The sequence below is a fragment of the Erpetoichthys calabaricus genome, chromosome 3 (assembly GCF_900747795.2).
Source record: "Erpetoichthys calabaricus chromosome 3, fErpCal1.3, whole genome shotgun sequence".
Classification (NCBI taxonomy): domain Eukaryota; kingdom Metazoa; phylum Chordata; class Cladistia; order Polypteriformes; family Polypteridae; genus Erpetoichthys; species Erpetoichthys calabaricus.
In genome coordinates, this window is record NC_041396.2 from 37,564,739 (window position 1) to 37,585,284 (window position 20,546).

Sequence of the window (20,546 nt, forward strand, 5' to 3'; positions counted from 1 at the left end):
TATGCACAATGCCAAGCATTGCCTGGAATAATACAAAGCATGTTGCCAATTGAAACGTGTTATCTGGAATATATCACGCTTCATTACCTGGCAGCCTGATGGACAAATATGGGTTTGGGGATCCCAAGAGAATACTACCTTCTGGACTGCATAGTCCCTTCTGTAAAGTTTGCTATGCACCTGTGCAAAGCCAGGTCCATAACACATGTTTTGATAAGTCTGGTGTGGTAGAACTTGAGTGGCCTGCACAGAACCTGGACCTCAACCGTATTGAACATCTTCGGGATTAAGTGGAACGCCGATTGTGAGGCAGGTCTTCTTGTCCAACATCAGTATCTGACCTCAAAAATGCCCTTTTGGCTGAATTGTCCCAAATTCCCACAGACACATTCCAAAATCTTGTGGAGTATCTTTCCAGAAGAGGGAAGAGTGTTGTAGCTGCAAAGTGGAGCTAACTCTATATTTATGCCCATGGCCAAGGAGATAAAGCCCATAAAGGTATGATTGTTAGGTTTCCATAAAACTCTTGACATATAGTTAGGTCCTTATGTATTTGGGTATTGATGCAATTTTTGTAATTTTCTCTCTGTATACCACCACGGTGTATTTGAAATTAAGCAATCAAGATGTGACAGTAGTATAGACTTTCAGCTTTTATTTAAGGGGTTTAACAAAAGTATTGCATTAAGCTTTCAGAAATTACAGCCATTTTTCAAAGTTTCCCTTCCTTTGAAATGACCACAAGAAGATAAAGGGAAAGTGACACATGGTTGAAGAAGGCAGAGGATCAAATCACATCCTAGACACATGGAAGTACTAACTCTAGAGTTTCACTGGAAGTTCTGGCCATGCATTTGCATGAGTGGCTAGCTCAGGATTCTGGCAGATTAGCCACTCCATCCACAATTTAGACACATGTGAGATATAAATAAAAGGCAGAACACATCTTAATAATGCCAAAACTCATTTTGTAATGGACAAGCAAACTATTACACTTTGGAAGCAAACTAAAGGAAACATTTGAGCACATTCTGTTGAGACTAGTTGTATTTATACAAATATGGCCACTGAGTTACAGCAATTAAACAATTAATATCACATCACGGTAAAAGGTAAGTATAGTATACAAGGTTATTTATAAAGTAAGAAATGACAGAGCAAAGTGGAAAAGAAAAATTAATATTTCGATAACAAGAGAAGTCTTTTCAAACTTAAACATGCAGGGAAGTATGGGGGAGCATTGAGGCCATAGAGAAGAAAAAAAAACAAATTAGGGACACAGTGAGGAAACATGGTCTATTTCACGACTAAAAGTCAAAATTACAACTTCAATCTCAAAATTTCCCTGTTAATCTCATTGTTAAAATAGATCGTCGTTAAGTTCACCTTCAAATATATTACTAGAGTTTCTCAAGCCCAAGTGTTCCCCGAGCCAGTCATTAATTGTTACGTGTGTCTTATAAACGGACTTCATCTTGCACTGAGAGGAGCAACAGGCAGCAATCATCATACAGAATAGGTTAAATTTATGATATGACCAACCACTGAATATTTGATAACATTTTCCTACCTTCCATGTCTTTGGAAAGAAACCAGAGCTCACGGAGGAAACCCACAAGGAAAACAATCAAACTCCAGGCAGGGAACACCCTGGATGTGACTCCCTTACTGTGAGGCAGTAGCGGTACCGCTGTGCTACTGTGCCCCTCAAATGTTTAATTATTGAATTATTTAAATGAAGTGAACAATTTATCTGTAAAATATATAGTAATATACTTGCTTTAATGCATTCCATCATTAAAATGATATCAAGTATACATTTTGGAATTCTTAATGTTCAGTGAGCTGTCATATCATGTATGTAATGTATTCTGTGTGGCGATCACTGCCTGCAGCTCCCCTTAGTGCAAGAAGAAGTCCATTTAAGAAGCATCTAGTGGTTAATGACTGTGTCGGCTAACATATACAATATGAAGCATCTAACATGCTACTTTAGTTAAGATAGGGGTTGAGATACTCTAGTAAATCGATTTGAAGGTGAAGTTAATGCCATTCTACTTTAATAATGAAATAAACTACAAGATTTAAGTGGAAAATTCCATATTAAAGATGAAATATCATTTTTAATGATGAAATTAACTATGAGATTAAAGTGGAAGTTTTGCAACTAAGATTGAAATTTTGACTTTTAATCATGGAATAGACCCTTTTTTTCTTCACTATTTTTTTTTTCTTCTCTGTGGCCCTAATGCTCTTCCATATAACACAGAGTTTAATTGATCAAATGTCACACCACCACACAGGCAGATTAATCTACAACAGGAAATGGGCACCACAGAATGTGTGTCCATCACATGAAGGTGACAGTGAAGATTGGAATCCAAAACAAAGCTCTATTCCTTGGATTCAGATCTTTGTTTTTTTTCTCTGTGCCAGCAGGGATGACTTTAACTGCTTGATGAACGGATATTTCCCATGATGACACGAGGTTCCTGTGAAGTCATCTAAATCCAGAGACCATACCATTGCGCCACCAAGATCCAAGTGTGTCAACCACTTCACCTGCATTGGAAGAAAGTGAGAGTGAGAGTTCAACATGGGACTTTGGTAAAACACATTCATCACATGATGGTGTACAATCTTTTTTTAGGCACATTTCTACAGTGGAGACAATACAGGAATAGCACAGCTGCTTCCATTTTTTTTACGGATGCAGCATAGTGATTTCATCAATCGTTGAACTAATATCTGGTCACATGTCACATGAAAAAGCAGCCCACAAATCAGGACCTTCATAACACACATATTATTTGTGATAATTGCTGCACTGACTTGTGAGGACTTCTTTTGATATGATCCAAAATGTTGTCGACATCTCTGTACTTCAGAGGGAAAGTCTTCTTAGTTCTGGTAATTTGCTCATAGAACTGGTAGTGTGCTACTTTTTCATCAAATGTCAAGCCATGCATTTCACTGGCACCCTCCAAACAGGATATAGTCCACTTAAATGAACATACAGCTCCACAATTGGAAGTTTGCTGCTGCAATGTCTATGGTATGCACTATGTGGACTGCAAGTAAAAGAACATTTATCTTGAGGTGTACGACACAATTGTGGGGTCTCATCAGGGCTGTCTTAATGTACAGCCATAATGGGCACTGGTTTGGAGCCCTAGGAGCATAGGGGCCCACAAAGTTTCTGCTGCTTATGTATGTTTCTGTTTTGCTGTGATGGTGTTAAGATGGCTGAGAGCTGTGGACTCTATAGGGAAGACAGAAGTTTCAAGGTAAGGTAGTAATACTCACTGACCATGGCACCGGAGCTTGGCGATGTGTTGCCTGTTGATTAGCACATGCAATTTCACTGGACTCCATAGATGTGACAATCTTGACCTAATGAACTCTCTGAACCCATGACAATATGAACCTATGGATTCTATTCAGCACGCACAGAACTAACAAAATAAATCTAAATGTTGACAGGTACCTCCTATGACCTTCCCCTAACTGTGTTTGCTGCAGCTAAATCTACAGTGGGTCCCCTTATCATGCACGGGCTTACTCTTTTGTCACCTTGTAGCTACATGAAGGTCAATAAAAGACTAAATGTTAAGCAGCTCTTCAAATCCTAGAAAAAGAAAGCTAGCCAAAAGGAAAACAACTGAAATCCTAAAAACAATGAGCATTATTAACAAAACATTAGAGAAAAAATGATAGTATTATTGGACTAGTACAATCAATGAAGGACAGCCAGGATGGGCACAGTATTTGAGGAGGCACTATACTTTAAAGACAATAATCAGATCCGTTTGGCTCACTTTTCCAATACAATTGAACCTGTTGATTCTACAGTACAGTTTTTATTTGATTCATTTTTAGCTCTGAAGGTTTTCATGTAACGTTGGTGAACCATATGTAACCTCCCATTATCCTGGCTCAGCTGGATACAGATAATTAATATTTTGAAACAAACCAGAAGATGCATGCAAAGGGCAAAACAAATCAAATAAAACATAAACGAAGTGAACAAAACCGAAATGGGAGGCAAAAATAAATGAAGTAGTAGTTTCATTTCTAGTAGGATTGACTACTGCAATGTGGTGTTCACTAAATGTTCAAACTGTTCTTTATATAGCTCCCAGTTAATCCAAAATGCTCATGCAAGAATTATTTGAAGAAGAAGAAAATACGAACACACACAAGTTTAGGGCAGATTTTAGAATCCTCCTTTTAACATGTAAAGCCTTAAATGGCCAAGGTCTGGCTTACTTGTCTGAACTTATCATGACTTACAAACCAGAATATACATTAAGATCTCAAGATACTTGTCTGCTTATGATTCCAAGGATTAATAAAATAACAGTGGGAGGTCGAGTTTTTAGTTACAGGACCCAAAACCGTGGAATGGTCTGCCTGCTACTATAAAAGATGCCCCTTCAGTCTCAGCTTTCAAATCCCGGCTGTAGACTCTTTACTTCAGTTTAGCATACCCTGACTAGAGCTGCTGATTAACTGTACAGACTGCATCTCTGTTGTTAGTCATTGGCACTAAAACATAAGTAATATGACAGTTATAACCCTTACCTATTCTGTTTCTCTTCTCGGTACTCAAATGTGGCACTTGGTGCCACAGCCCACCTACCAAGTTGTTTTACCTGACTAAGGTAAAGTCATCTCTGATGGAAGATTGCAGGAATCATCGGGTAAAGGGGTCCTTTCATGGGATTGGCTGACCCAGCATTGTCTCAGCTGTGGAATGGCCAATAGGGGAAGGCAACTTGATGGCCGAGATCTCCAGGACTCTAAACAAATCCAAATCATATTATGTGATATCATCTACTGTTAAATTTTGCTATGTACTTGTAATATTTCTATTGCACTATTATATTGTGTTGAGGATTACTTGTGTTTTATTCTGTGTATTGTATTTGTATTTACCCTCTTTTTAGACACGCAGTGCGCGCCCAACCTACCTGGAAGGGGGTCTTTCTTTGAACTGCCTTTCCCAAGGTTTCTTCCATTGTTTTTTTTCCCACTAGGGTTTTTATGTGAGTTTTTCCTTGTCTTCTTAGATAGTCAAGGCTGTGGGGCTGACAAGAGGCAGGGCCTGTTAAAGCCCATTGCAGCACTCCTTGTGTGATTTGGGGCTATACAAAAATAAATTGTATTGCATAGTCAAAACCAGGCAAGAGACAAAGATCAATAAGCAAAAAGAGAGAGTTGTGTGTGTGTGTGTTTAAAGTATTTATCCGAAGATCCAATAAAGCTTAGTGCCAACGCTGACCTTTTATCTCGTCGTGCTGATGAGCTTGAGGTTACAACACCAGAGACCATGCCTCTAGAAATGTAAGACGTGATTCTAACGCCAGTTAATTAAAATTTCAATTAATACAGAAAAAGTAATAGGATCCTAAAATTCAGCCCATATCATGGCACCCAGTTCACATTCAGTATCATTCTGTCACATATTCATTTGCTGCTTCCGGCAACTCACAGGTTATCCTGAAATGTTCGACATATCCGGAACAATAGAACCTTTAAAGTACAAGTGATTACTTATTTTTATTTTCTGTCCACAGTTTCAGACAATGCATGGCATTTAATTCAAGCATTTATGGCCGATAATTAAGGAGGCAAAAGAAGCTAGACTTCAAAATGTAATTCTCTAACCAGCCTCTCTAAAGTTGAATAATGAATTCATGGTTCAGGATTATGACAAAAGATACACAGTGTGTCTCCGTATTCACATTTTATAATTAAGAGTAAAAAGGCTACTGTTAGAATACACAGTGAGTCTTTCTATGTGTTTCATTCTATTGTAGTCATCACCTTGTGGACATCGTGCTGTGTTTCACATGCAAGGACACTTGTCATTGTATCGTTTTTTTATCCAACTGTCAACTGATAACACTGCCTACTTAAGAGCTAAGGGCTGTAGCAAGACTTTGTCTTCTTCTTATTCTTCCAATTTTGGCTGCTCCCATTAGGGGTTGCCACAGTGGGTCATCTTCTTCCATATCTTCCTATCCCCTGCATCTTGCTCTGTTACACCACATCCATAAACCTTCTCTTAGGCCTTCCACTTTTCCTCTTGCCTGGCAGCTCTATCCTTAACATCCTTCTCCCAATATCCTCAGCATCTCTTCTCTGCACATGTCCAAACTAACGCCATCTCGCCTCTCTGTCCAAACTGTCCAACCTGAGCTGACCCTCTAATGTCCTCATTTCTAATCCTGTCCATCCTCGTCACACCCAGTGTAAATCTTAGTATCTTTAGCTCTGCCACCTCCAGCTCTATCTCCTGCTTTCTGGTCAGTGCCACCGTCTCCAACCCATATAACATAGCTGGTCTCACTACCGTCCTGTAGACCTTCCCTTTCACTCTTGCTGATACTCGTCTGTCACAAATCATTCCTGATACTCTTCTCCACCAATTCCACCCTGCCTGCACTCTCTTCTTCACCTCTCTTCCATAATCCCCGTTACTCTGTACTGTTGTCACCTTCGTCAACTCTACTCTGTATTTGATTAAAAAAAAGCAAAGAAAATGCTCATTTTTACAAGAAGTTAAAAGAACAATTGGAAAACTCAGCTATTACCAAATAAGTGTCATGGACTGAATGGCTTCTTTTGACATAGTTCTACGGCACCAATTCAGTTAATCAGTCAGAAGGTATCACAACACTCAGAGTGTGGGGTCTGTTTGTGGTTTGAACTCCAAATATTCAGCATAGAACAAGATCATAGGAGAGGTCCACTTGCCAAGTCTGTTAGAGAGGACCCCTGGATCCAATACAGTACATTAGTAATGGTATCCCTCAATGTCCAGACTCTGACTAATGCATTGCATTTCTTACCTTTTTTCTCAAGCTGTGCTTATTCTCAAATCCAAGCCACTGTTTTCCTTTATAAGCATAGGGCACTTGTTGATTTTTACTCCATTTCACTGTGGCACCACTCTCAATGAACTGGCATACCTGTTAATCAGAAATGATCACTAGTTACTGTAAGTAATAACAAGGAGAGTTGTTTTCCTTAGTCAGCCATGATATAGTGGATTATGAATATTCCTTTTTATTCTGTACAATTAATGCTCAATAAGAGGTGGAAGTCCTGAACACATGCTGGATGCTAGTTTATAATAAATCTGATATCCCTTGCCTTATGGGAACAGTTATAATTTGTTACTAACCCTCACCTATTTCTGTTTCTGTAACACCACATAGCTGGTCAAGAGGGCTCAACAGCGGCTGTATTTTCCGAGGAGGCTGAAGAAGTTTGGCATGTCGACTAAGATCCTCGGCAACTTTTACAGCTGCATTGTTGAGAGCATCTTGACCAGCTGCATCACCGTGTGGTACGGCAACACTACTGCTATGGACCGCAAACGCCTGCAGACAGTGGTAAAGACTGCTGAGGAGATCACCAGGACCCCAGTGCCCTCTCTGCAGAGCATCTACACCTGCAGAGTCTGCAGGAGAACTGCCTCGATCCTCAGGGACCCCACCCACCCCCAACACAAACTGTTCACACTTCTACCCTCAGGCAGGAGGTATAGAAGTATGAAATGCATGACTTCCAGGCTAAAGAACTGTTTCTCTCCCAAGGCCATTAGACTCCTAAATAACTGACTGGAGTTTATAACCATGGTTCACCTCATTCTGTCTACCTCACACAACTGTATTTGACTTGTCCATCACACACCTACCTGCACATTACACTTTATACTTCTATTCTGTTTTTACACTTTATGATGCCTCTGTTACTTATTATCTGTCTGCTACTTATTATTTATGTTTATCTTTATACGTTGGTTTTGTCATTTGGTGTGTACAGCAAAGAAAGAATTTAATTGTACAGGGAAACGTGTTTCCTTACTATGCACATGATAATGAATTTTGAACTTGAACTTCTCTTCTCAGTACTCAAATGTCCTTCTGCCAAGTTGTTTTGCCTGCCTAAGATAAAGTCATCTCTGATGGAGGATCACAGGAATCATCTGGTACAGGGGTTCTTTCATTGGAATGGCTTGCCCAGCTCTGTTTCAGCTGTGGAATGGCCAATATGGGGAGGCAGCTTGATGGCTGAGGTCTCCAGGACTCTGAACACATCCAATTTCTTATTATGTGATATCATCTACTGTTGAATTCTGCTCTGTACTTGTAATATTTCTATTGCACTATTATATTGTGCATCATTCTTCTTATGCCTTTCTTCAGAATCATTGTGTTTCTGAACCTGTTTTGGCCAGTGCTTCCTGTCTCCTGTGTGTTCCCATAAAGCCTGCCTCTCAGACTGGGTCATTTCTAGGCACATTGCTCACTTCCTCTCTGCTTTTTGAGTACCACCAATGGTTGACTGGTGCTTATTACCCACTTGGAAAACATCATTCATATTCTTGTAAATACTTCCCATCGCTGAAGGCAACTCAAGTTACACTTCGTTCGTGTTTCTGACTGACCAAGAATTATAACCAGATACAACTACAAAGAAGCACATTGGAAAAGTTTTAGATTGCATCCATAAAGGTGAACAAAAAGACAGAGAGAGAGACACACACACCATTTGTTTAATTGTTGTCATACTGATAACGTCACGTGGCATGACAATTTATTTGGGATGATTTGTTCCCCAAAACACCTGGGGGCAGCCTATCCAGGCAAGGGTTCCCACACAGACACAGACACAGGGCATTCTAGGTGCTATTGTCCCGTGGGGCAGCCCCGTTGGGTTTCCGTGGGGTCCACTAGGGGAAGCTGCAGGTATCAGTAATCCCTGCTTTGTGGGGCTTCAACCTTACCCAGAAGTGCTTCTGAGGGACACTTTCATGACACCAGAAGTAGTTCCTGGTTCGGTACAAAAAAGCAGTCCCGATCCAGCCTAGAAAGCCAGGGTCAGGAGGAGGCAGACAAAGCTTGCCTAGAGAAGAGGAGAAAGATATTGAAGAGTGCTTTGTATTTACTTGTGCCCTTTTGGGACCAGTATAAAGGTATTCACAAGATCAAACCTTTTGTTTACACAGACACTTGTGTCTGTTTGTTTGTGTTTGGAGCTTGGGGTGCTGCTATGCCCCCTGGTGGTCACAAGTGTAATACTGCTGCCATAAATCCATTTTCGGTTTTGTTTGCTATGACACTGCACATTGCTAGGGGCATAGCCACAGAAGGGATCCTAATCCAGTGGACCCTAGAGCAAGGCCCTTAACCTTAAAATTGCTCCAGGGGCACAGTAGAATTTTGTCATCATTTAACTCAATGTGAATCCCAGTCAATTTTACTGAATCAGCCCGCAATCTAGGAGTTATCTTTGACTCTAGCATGTCATTTAAAGCGCATATTACAAAGTTGTCCAAAACATGTTTCTTCCATCTTAAAAATGTTAGGAAATTAAGGCGCTTTTTAAATAAACAGGATTCTGAGAAACTAATTCATGCATTTATCTCTAGTAGGATTGACTACTGCAATGCGGTGTTCACTGGATGTTCAAACTGTTCTTTATACAGCCTCCAGTTAATCCAAAATGCGGCTGCGAGAATTATTACAAGAACAAGAAAATACGAACACATAACTCCAGTTCTTAAATCCTTACACTGGCTCCCGGTTAAGTTTAGGGCAGATTTCAAAATCCTTCTTTTAACATATAAATCATTAAATGGTCGAGGTCCGGCTTACTTGTCTGAACTTATCATGACTTACAAACCAGAGCGCACATTAAGATCTCAAGATGCTGGTCTGCTTATGATTCCAAGGATTAATAAAATAACAGTGGGGGGTCGAGCTTTTAGTTACAGGGCCCCTAAACTGTGGAATGGTCTGCCTGCTACTATAAGAGATGCCCCTTCGGTCACAGCTTTTAAATCCCGGCTGAAGACTCACTACTTCAGTTTAGCATATCCTGACTAGAGCTGCTGATTAACTGTACAGACTGCATCTCTGTTGTTAGTCATTAGCACTTAAACATAAGTAACATGACAGTTATAATTGTATACTAACCCTCACTTACTCTGTTTTTCTTCTCGGTACTCAAATGTGGCACTTGGTGCCATGGCCCACCTGCCAAGTTGTTTTGCCTGCCTAAGGAAAAGTCATCCCAGATGGAGGATCGCGGGAATCGTGGGAAAGAGGGGTCCTTTCATCGGATTGGCTGGCCCAGCACTGTCTCAGCTGTGAAATGGCCAAATGGGGGAGGCAGCTTGAAGGATGAGGTCTCCAGGACTCTATACAAATACAAATCTTATTATGGGATATATCATCTACTGTTAAATTCTACTCTGTACTTCTAAAATTTATATATATTTTTTTTTTATTTCTTACTATATTGAGAAATTATTCTGTGTACTGTGCTGTATTGTATTGTATTGACCCCCTTCTTTTGACACCCACTGCACGCCCAATCTACCTGGAAAGGGGTCTCTCTTTGAGCTGCCTTTCCCAAGGTTTCTTCCATTTTTCCCTACTAGGTTTTTTTTTGGGAGTTTTTCCTTGTCTTCTTAGAGAGTCAAGGCTGGGGGGCTGTCAAGAGGCAGAGCCTGTTAAAGCCCATTGCGGCACTTCCTGTGTGATTTTGGGCTATACAAAAATAAACTGTATTGTATTGTATTGTAGAATGGCTGACACTGTGCTCTGACTTCCAAAGGTCATGCTAAAAGATCATTTCCTTTCGGGGACTCAAAAAGGGTACCAAATACCAAATATGGTTTTGTCAGCCACTTTATCGAACATCAAGCTACTTGCTCTTGTCTTTTCTAAACAGAAGCTTCTTATATCTTACCACAGTCTTACTTGAATATCTTTCATTAGCTTAAGAGAGCAGCTCTTTTCTCCGACAATTTTTCTTTTAAGGCTTTTTGACTTGTTTTTAACCCAATTTAGCTTCATGGTTGTTTAGTCTTTGTGTTGTTGCTTTTTTTTGCAATATTTAGTTGTTATTTCAATTTATATATTCTGTGTAACAGTAAGGGGCCCTTCACAATGAAAAGACCAGGGGAGAGAGTATGCACAGGGCATTATCTCCTGATCCCTAGATGGCAGCCCCCCTGGGTTACAGTGGTGCTCTGGATTCCCACAGGGCATCATGAGACAGGGAGTTTGCCAAATTAGCCCTGTTTGGTTCCATGGGTGCCACCGGAAAACTGTGGAGCACGACTTCATGGGGCTTCTGCCTCACCTGGAAGTGATTTTGGACCACGATTATGGGACAGTAGAGGTACTCCCAGGTGTTACATAAAAGGAGGGAGCTGCTTCAACTCCAGGAGCCAGAGGTCAGGAGGAAGGAGGACAAAGCTTTTGTGGAGGAGCAGAGGAGGCAGTGACCAAGAGATTAATAGAGAAAAAAGAGACAAAATCTTGCTGTGTGTTTGCTGTTTGTTGGCTGCATTGTGCTTGTTGCTATGGAAGAGTTTCCCACAAATAAACCTTTCTTTGTGCTTTTACACTGTACACAAGCTTTTGTGTTTGGCATTTCCCACTGGCCACAATATGTTCTAAAGTACTAGCAAGCCCGCGATTCTCGAAAGAATCGCAAATCCAAGAATGGCAATCACTTTCTGTTCCCTCCAATATTTGGAGGGATGAAATATCATGGAGGGTGGGTGCGTCCTGGGAAAGTTCATTTAGTTAAATAAACATATTTACGCCCATTGTGTTTATCCATACGGGCTCGTTTTGTATTTCAGTTAATTGAGCTCTTTCATTATGGAGCCGTGACGTCTTTGCTTCTGGTGTGTCTGAAGCACGTTGTAGGAGCCTCCGTGTATTGTTTTTATCCATGCGGTATCGTATTTGTTGTTCTGTGGCTGTGTCGTTAGCTAGAAGTCGTTTACTGTTAGGAAGCATAATCCAACTTACATTTAATACTGAATTACCGTTATGTGATTCAAATATGCCACACCGACTGCTGGCACAGAGGATTAGAGCAAGTGTAGTTTACAGGTTGTGGTGCTTGGGCGCCACGTACTGACTCTGGGAAGTAGGGGCTCGGTTTTGTATTACAAATCGTTGAGCTCTTTCCATTTGGAGCCGTGACTGCTTTGCTTCTGCTGACACCGACTGCATGCACAGTGGCTCTTTCATTGTGGAGCCGTGACGTCTTTGCTTCTGGTGTGTCTGAAGCGCGTTGTAGGAGCCTCCATGTATTGTTTTTATCCATGCGATCTCATCTTTGTTGTTCTGTGGCTGTGTCATTAGGTGGAAGTCGTTTACTGTTAGGAAGCATAATCCAACTTACATTTAATACTGAATTACCGTTATGTGATTCAAATTTGCCACACCGACTGCTGGCACAGAGGATTAGAGCAAGTGTAGTTTACAGGTTGTGGTGCTTGGGAGCCACGTACTGACTCTGGGAAGTAGGGGCTCGGTTTTGTATTACAAATCATTGAGCTCTTTCCATTTGGAGCCATGACTCCTTTGCCTCTGCTGACACCGACTGCTGGGACAGTGGATTAGAGCAAGTTCCGCTGGGTTTGACTCTGGGGTACTGCGTCGCAGTGCGCATGCGCCTCGGTGCGTCCGCCGTCCGTGTTTCGTTTTGGAGCCATGACTTCTTTGCTTCTGATGTTTGTGAAGCGCATTGCAGGAGCCTCCGTTTATTGTTTTAGTCCATGCGGTCTCGTTTTTGTTTCTCTGTTACTGAATTACTGTTTTGTGATTCAAACATGCCACACAGACTGCTGGAACAGTGGACTAGAACAAGTTTAGTTTACAGGTTGTGTTGTTTGGGCGCCACCTACTGACTCTGGGAAGTCACTGTGTTTGACTCTGGGGCGCCGCGGCGCAGTGCGCATGCCCTTCGGTGCGTCCGCCGTGCATAAATTAAACTGTAATTTAGTAATATAGATGTTGGTGTCATCAGCACAACACGATTGCATGGGTTAATTTTTCTTTTTTGGAGTCACAATTTTCTACAGTATATGCATATTAATTATAGTATGGTCACCTCAAACAAAGCCATAAAGCCTGTGGTTTTGGTGTATTTTCCTGGTCCTCCCTCCTTGGCTGGGGCACCCATTCCATGTTCTCTCCCCTGGAGCTCAAAGGTACGAGAGTAAACAGCAAACCCTAGAAGCAGCTTTCTTGCAGGGATTTTTCTGTAGAGCCAGTACTTCACCATCTGATTCTAGATAAAACATGAAGAATAATGACTAAGTGACAAATGCCAGAAAGAACTGTACTCATCTAGATGAAAATAACTCACAATGTTCAGATACAGGTCATTTTGAGATGTGCCTCCACTGTAAAGTGGGCTGCTGTGTCCAGTTACACCTTGCCAAGGGCCGTGAAGGTCATAGCTCATCAAACTGATGAAGTCAACATATCTGTAAAAGGTGGGGAAGTTGATATTATTTTACTAGTTTGTTCAAATCAATCCCCCGTTCACACTCCTTCCAGCTCTGAAAAGAACAGCAAGTTCAGGTCCTCTGGCAAGCACCCACTTGTGAAAATTTGAGCCAGCCATCTGTTCCCAAGGGGACAGAGTAGTGGACAGCACCAATCTTCTTTTCCCACTTCTGGATGACTCACGATCAAATGCTAAACGCAACTCCTATAAGAAAAGAGAATGAGTATGTTGGAAGGCCAGCAATGAAAGAACAACTTTATTATACAGTGTATACATACACATATACAGTACATACAACAGTCATCCACAACATTAAAACCACTAATAGGTGAAGTGAATAACATTGATTTTCTCATTACAATGGCTCCTCTCAAAGGGTGGGATATATCAGGCTGTTCTTGAAGGTGATTTATTGGCAGAAGGAAAAATGGGCAAGCATAAGGATCTGAGAGAGTTTGGCCAGAGCCACATTTTAATGGGTAGACAACAGGGTCCAAGTATCTCTGAAACGGCAGGGCTTGTCGGGTATTCTCAGTGTGCAGTGGTTAGTACTTACCACAAGTGGTCTAAGGAAAGACAATTGGTGAAATGGCAACAGAGTCATGGGTCCCTCAAGGCTTAGTGATGCATGCGGGGAGCAGAGAGCTACTGTACACAAATTGGTGAAAAACGTTATGCTGGTCATGAGAGAAAGATGTCAGAAAACAGTGTGTTACAGTTTGCTGCATTTGGAGCTGCCAGAGTGCCCATGCTGACCTTTGTCCATCTCCAAAAGCACCTACAATGACCAGGTGAGTGTCAGAAATGGACAATAGAGTAATAGAAGAAGGTGGCCTGGTCTGATGAATCACATTTTCTTTTAGATCAGGCGGACAGCTGTGTGCATGTGCAGTTGTTTACCCGGGGAAGAAATGGGAGCAGGATGCACTATTTGAAGAAAGCAAGCTGGCAGAGGCAGTGTGATGCTCTGGATACTCTGGACAATGTTATTCTTGGAAACTTTCAGTCCTAGCATTCATGTGGAAGTTACTTTGACATGTACCACCTACCTGAAGTTTGTTGGAGATCATGGCAATGGTATTTTTATGGCAGTGGCATCTTTCAGCAGAATACGCCCTGCTCAGGAATGGTTTGAGGGTCACGACAAAGAGTTTAAGGTGTTGACTTGGCCTCCAGAAATTCCTAGATACTGTATCTGTGGAATGTCAAATCCATGGAGGCCCCACCTCACAACTTACAGGAGTTAAAAGATGTGCTGCTAACATCTCTCACGTGCAATGGAAAAGCCATTTTTTGAAAATTGAGTTTTTTAGTTTTTGGAGTTACTAGGTCTTTCCTGATGTTATAAGGTAGTGGTGATGACCAAATATGTCTTCATTCTGATCATAGCACAATAGAAGAAGCTAGTATGTACACAATATTTTACATACTGCAGGACAAAAATGGAGCAACTCCACTGACCAAAAAGGAAAGACCACCTACCAATGAAAACGTTGGGTTACGATCATATAATTTAAATGCTGCAACTGCATAATTTAAATGGCAGGTGTTGTTGATTTGTGAATAAAACAACATTGTGTATGTGAAACTCAGGAAAAATTAAATCTAGAAATTGTTAACTATAGGGGCGACATCATTTTCTCAATTGCCAAAATGTTTGTGGTGTCTGTTCCTCGATGGGTCAGAGCTAATTTGGTGGCACAAGGGGGACCTACACAATATTAGGCAGGTGGTTTTAATGTTGTGGCTATGTCTACTATATAATAAAACAGTAAAGTCTGTGAGTCCAGTCCCTCAGAGCAATTTGTTTGAACAGTAAGACTTGGGTGACGCAACTAAAGAGAAAGCACAAAGGCACATGAGGAAGAAAAAAGGCATATAAGGCACTTTGAGAGAGTTGCCATCAAGGACGGTAAATATAAGCCTGGACAGGAGGTGAGAAAGTCTGAGAAACCGGCTTTAAAGGAGCGCACTTGAGAGATGGAGCGCTGGTTAAGAGACATTCAAACACACACAATTGTACAGAAAAGGTACCAAAGGTACATAAGGTAAAAAATAGAAAACATTTTTTAATCATTCTATTACCTATCTTTGGCAGGTAGCAAAGCTAGTATGTAATAAAATGCTGTCTGTTTTTGTAACCGGTCCTTACATAAAATCTGATTGGTCAGTTTCATTGTGGTTGCTCAGTGAACCACACTTGAGTCAGGAAGCACCAGGCAAGACAGGGTGCCTTCAAATATTGGAAGTATTCACAAGAATACAAATAATGTGTTCAAACCAGGTAATGGAGGCCCATCAACCATTGCTGGTAGTCAAAAAGTCAAAACTCACCTCAAAATGACAGAGTCTGACAAACAAGCTTTAAGGAAATGCGATCGAGATAGAAGTGCCAGCCAACACAGGTTGAGACACACGAGGATAACGGAAAAAGTTAAAGGACAAACGCTGAGGGTACATGCAAAGCAAGAGATCTTAAATATCAATTATTTAGCTAGATTATATACATCTCTCTATTATAAAAGGAAATCTTGAGATCAGACTTTCTTGTGAGATAATTTCAAGTCCTGAGAGAGATAATTTCAGGTCCCACGAGAGATAATTTCATGACCCATGGGATGATACTTTTTGCCTAGAGATTTTGACAAGTCCCGCCCTCCTCTCAAACATTTACAAACACGCCCACGGTCCAATCACTTCTCATTCGTGTGAATGCTATTGTCAAACACAGTTCCTGTGCTCTCAGCTCCAAGAGGGGTCGGAAATAAAAGACAAAGAGTAGAAGACAAAGTAGACCGTCGTAAAGAGGTTCAAAAACATTGGCATGATACACATGCAGAGAAGGTTAGAGATTATGAAAGTACTAAAATTCGAAAGTCTCAAAAAACTGATAGTAAAGATCGTATTAGTGATAACAAACGGAAATTATTGCTCGGTGAAATAACGGAACAGCGAAAACAGATTGAATATATGAACATATGTGATATGACAGAAGTATGTAGATATTGTTCAGCTTAAAACTTTAATTTGGAGACTTGTAGATCGTCTAATTCATGTTGCCATCAGGGAAAAGTAGTGTTTCTTCCCAATGAAGAGGTGTATGCGCGAGAATTAAAACATTTGTTGTTTGATGAATGTGAAATCCATATACACGTGCGACAGAGACGTGAAGTGGCTGGTGAGCGAAGCGAGCAGGGGCAGAGCCCCCTAATATATTTATATTTATAAATTTATACATATACAGTAGATATACTATATTATATATATATATATATATATATATATATATATATATATTGTGATGGGAGGCCGGGATGCCAGATGGATGGAAGGACCAGGGTACTGGCACTAGAGAGCAGCCCTCCAAGGCGGCTGTGGCACCACGGATTCCACAGTACATGCTGGAAGTTGGAGTTTGGCGCAGTCCTGAAGGGTTTTGTGGGGGCGGCCAGGGAGAGCTTTAGAACACTACTTTGGGTTTTTATCACAATTGGGAGTAGTTCTAGTTAATCCTAATGAGCCACCTGGAGCACTCTCAGGTGTAACATAAAAGAAGCCTCCTCACTCCATTCGAATAGCCAGAGTCGGAAGGAAGAGAAACAAAAGTTGCCAGTGGAGGAGTGGAGGTGGATTAAACACAGAAAGGACTATGTATTTGGTGCTGTTTTGTACAGTGATGTTGTAGGGAGCGAGGGAAAATCGCTTCCCCACTTGTAAATAAATGTGTGTTGCTGCGCTTGTGGCTGTGCCTGTCTCCGTTGGGGTTGGAATCCCTGGTTTCCACTATATATTTATATTTATATAGTTCTCAAGTCACTAGATTCCTCCTGGATTCCTGATTACAGATACTGACTTTAGTTTTTGCTGCCAATAACATGTTGGAGATTTCACAGAGTTAACATGATTGACAAATAAAAGGATGGGAAAGTCTTACCCGAGCCAGAGAAGTAAATTTGGCTTCATCTTTAAGACCTCTGGGAAAAACATAAGGATACTTTTGGACCAAGTCGAGTCCATCAAAGCCAAAGGTCCTGACAACTTTAAGGACAGAGTGAATGAAGGCAGTGCGGTGGGCTTTTATAGATATCATTTGAGAAAACCTGCCAAATAAAGGAAGAATCACATGAGAAAAGAAATGCAACACAATTCATTATTTAAAATATTTTACAGATGTTTTGTTTAATTAAGTTTGAATAAATTTTAATCTACTATAATATAGTACATTCATAGTTTGTCAGGGGAAGCTGCGGCTTCTCTTTCTAGGGGTGCTTTGGTTGCAGACAAAACATTTTCTTACAACTGCTTTAACACCCAAGTCTTAAATCTTACCATAATAAGAGTCTTTACGGTGACTATAGAAAATATTCACCTCCTTGGTAGTTTTCACTTATTCTTGTTATATAACACTGAATCACAGTGAATTTAATTTGGCTTTTCTGACACTACACATGCCCCTTTACCTCAGTGATTCCAGACAATGTCACAGGCGAGAAATCAATTAGGACACTGCCCCAATCTGTTTCACACCCTCATACAGAAAGGCTGGCTGGGGCTTCCTGGTTAGAAAACACCAGCCTACATAGTTGAGCAAAGGGTATTCTCCAAAATAAAAATATTCTTCCTCTGCCCTCCAACAAGGCAGCAAATCTTTAAACTCTGTTCTTCCCTACTAGTCATGTTGCATTAAAAAATCCTGCAAATTAGCAGGACCGTACGAGGAATACTGTCTGCTCAAAAACAATGTGTTAGAACCAACAGTATGTATAATCCATTAACTGGAATATCATGAGTAGACTCTTGTCCTCCTCCTTCTCCTTCTTCACCTCCAGAACGTCAGGACCAGGCTCCTTCTCCCTGAAGGTTCTACCCTCACTATGGTCTCTTTACTCATCTATTCCATCTTCATAACAGGGCCACCTCTTCTCTTTGGTTGCAACACCCTACTGTTATATTTCCTTTATTACAGAGTTATTAATGAGGATGACTAACACTTTTCATTAAGGATGCTATCTCCAATCTGTTCATATTGTATTCGAAAGTTCCAGAGTTTGGTATGGGATGTAGAAGTCAAAAGGTATAATATACTGTATCTACAACGTAATAAGGATTGGCAGTATAGATAGATAGATAGATAGATAGATAGATAGATAGATAGATAGATAGATAGATAGATAGATAGATAGATAGATAGATAGATAGATAGATAGATAGATAGATAGATAGATAGATAGATAGATAGATAGATAGATAGATAGATATCCAAAAGTATTGGGATGCCCCTCCAAATCATTGAAGTCAGGTGTTCCAACCACTTCCGTGACCACAGGTGCATACATTCAAGCACCTAGGCATGCAGACTGCTTCTACAAACATTTGTGAAAGAATGGGTTGCTCTCAGGAGCTCAGTGAATTCAAGCATGGCACCGTGATAGGATGCCACCTGTGCAATAAGTTCATTAGTGAAATTTACTCTCTACTAAATATTTCATGGTCAACTGTTAGTGGTATTATAACAAAGAGAAAGCAACTGGGAAAAACAGCAACTCAGCCTCCAAGTGGTAGGCCACGTAATATCAGAGTGGGGTCAGTGCGTGCTGACGCACACAGTGTGCAGAAGTCACCAAATTTCTGCAGAGTCAATAGCTACAGACCTCCAAAAGATCAAGAACAGTGCGTAGAGAGCTTCATGGAATGGGTTTCCAAGGCTGAGCAGCTGCATCCAAACCTTACATCACCAAGGGTAATGCAAAGCACCGGTTGCAGTGGTGTAAAGCACACCGCCACTTGACTCGAGAGCAGTGCAGACGTGTCATCTGGAGTGACGAATCACGCTTCTCTGTCTGGCGATCCGATGGACGCGTCTGCATTTGGCGGTTGCTAGGAGAAAGGTACTTGTCTGACTGAATCTGTGCCAAGTGTGAAGTTTGGCGGAGGGGGGATTATGGTGTAGGGTTGTTTATCAGGGGTTGGGTTTGGCCCCTTAGTTCCAGTGAAAGGAACTCTTAAAGCTTCAGCAAACAAAGCCATTTTGGAAAATCTCATGCTCCCAACTTTGTGGGAACAGTTTGGGGGTGGCCCCATCCTTTTCCAACATGACTGTGCACCAGTACACAAAGCAAAGTCTATATAGAAATGAATGAGTGAGTTTGATGTGGAGGGACTTGACTGGCCTGCACAGAGCCCTGACCTCAACCCGATAGAACACCTTTGGGATGAATTAGAGTGGAGACTGTGAGCCAGGCCTTCTCGTCCAACATCAGTGCCTGACCTCACAAATGCTCTCCTGGAAAAATGGTCACAAATTCCCATAAACACACTCGTAAACCTTGTGGAAAGCCTTCCCAGAAGAGTTGAAGCTACAAAGGGTGGGCCAACTCCATATTAAAGCCTATGTACAGTATTAAGAAAGGGATGTCATTAAAGTTTATGCATGTGTAAAGTCAGGAGTCCTGATACATTTGGCAATATAGTCTAGATGTCAGTCAGTCGTTATCCAACCCTCTATATCCTAACACAGGGTCACGGCGGTCTGCTGGAGCCAATCTCAGCCAACACAGGGCACAAGGTAGGAACAAACCTAGGGACAATTTAGGATCACTAATGAACCTAACCTGCATGTTTTTGGACTGTGGGAGGAAACCAGAGCACCCGAAGGAAACCCACACAAACACAGGGAGAACATGCAAACTCCACACAGGGAGGACCTCGGGAAGCGAACCCAGGTCTCCTTACTGCAAAGCAGCAGCGCTACCACTGCACCACTGTGCCGCCCTAGTGTAAATGTATTATTGCTATATTGGCTGGTTTTATGCATTCAATTCCACTTTTTTTATTATACATCGCATGTGCTTTGCTCTAGATGACCTAAACAAGTTCTCCACTGCTAACCAAATGTCTCCATAGCCTCTAGCTATTTAAAATACTTACAGAGTGCCATTGAAATGCTGCCCTCCAGTGGCCAGCAGAGCCTTCAGCTTGGGGTTCCTGTGAGAAAAATAGAAGAAAACCAATGAGACAGATGTTACTAAACAGCAGCTAATGGCCTGCTTTGAAATGACTGACTGGAGTAAGTTTAAAGGCTGAATGCTGTTCTTAAAAAGTCCTTTGCATGCTGTTTTAAATACTGTGTGGATGGCTCTGTTCTCAATAGCAAGTTCCAGTTCTTACTAGATCAAAAGCCCAATATAAAATAATGAATTAAAGAAACA

At 41.2% G+C, this 20,546-nt stretch overlaps 1 protein-coding gene across 1 annotated transcript in view; it reads right to left on the reverse strand.

Annotated features, from left to right (window-relative positions):
* Positions 1 to 2,160: 2,160 nt before the first annotated feature.
* Positions 2,161 to 20,546, reverse strand: part of LOC114649631 (acidic mammalian chitinase-like) — a 28,105-nt gene continuing 9,719 nt past the window's right edge. The window contains exons 3-9 of the mRNA XM_028799095.2: positions 20,266 to 20,322; positions 17,273 to 17,438; positions 13,433 to 13,542; positions 13,195 to 13,315; positions 12,937 to 13,116; positions 6,858 to 6,977; positions 2,161 to 2,562 (exon numbers count right to left, since the gene is read on the reverse strand). Of these exons, the coding sequence (XP_028654928.2) occupies positions 2,407 to 2,562; positions 6,858 to 6,977; positions 12,937 to 13,116; positions 13,195 to 13,315; positions 13,433 to 13,542; positions 17,273 to 17,438; positions 20,266 to 20,322 (910 nt within the window). The 3' untranslated portion in view covers positions 2,161 to 2,406. The remainder of the gene's footprint in view (positions 2,563 to 6,857; positions 6,978 to 12,936; positions 13,117 to 13,194; positions 13,316 to 13,432; positions 13,543 to 17,272; positions 17,439 to 20,265; positions 20,323 to 20,546) is intronic.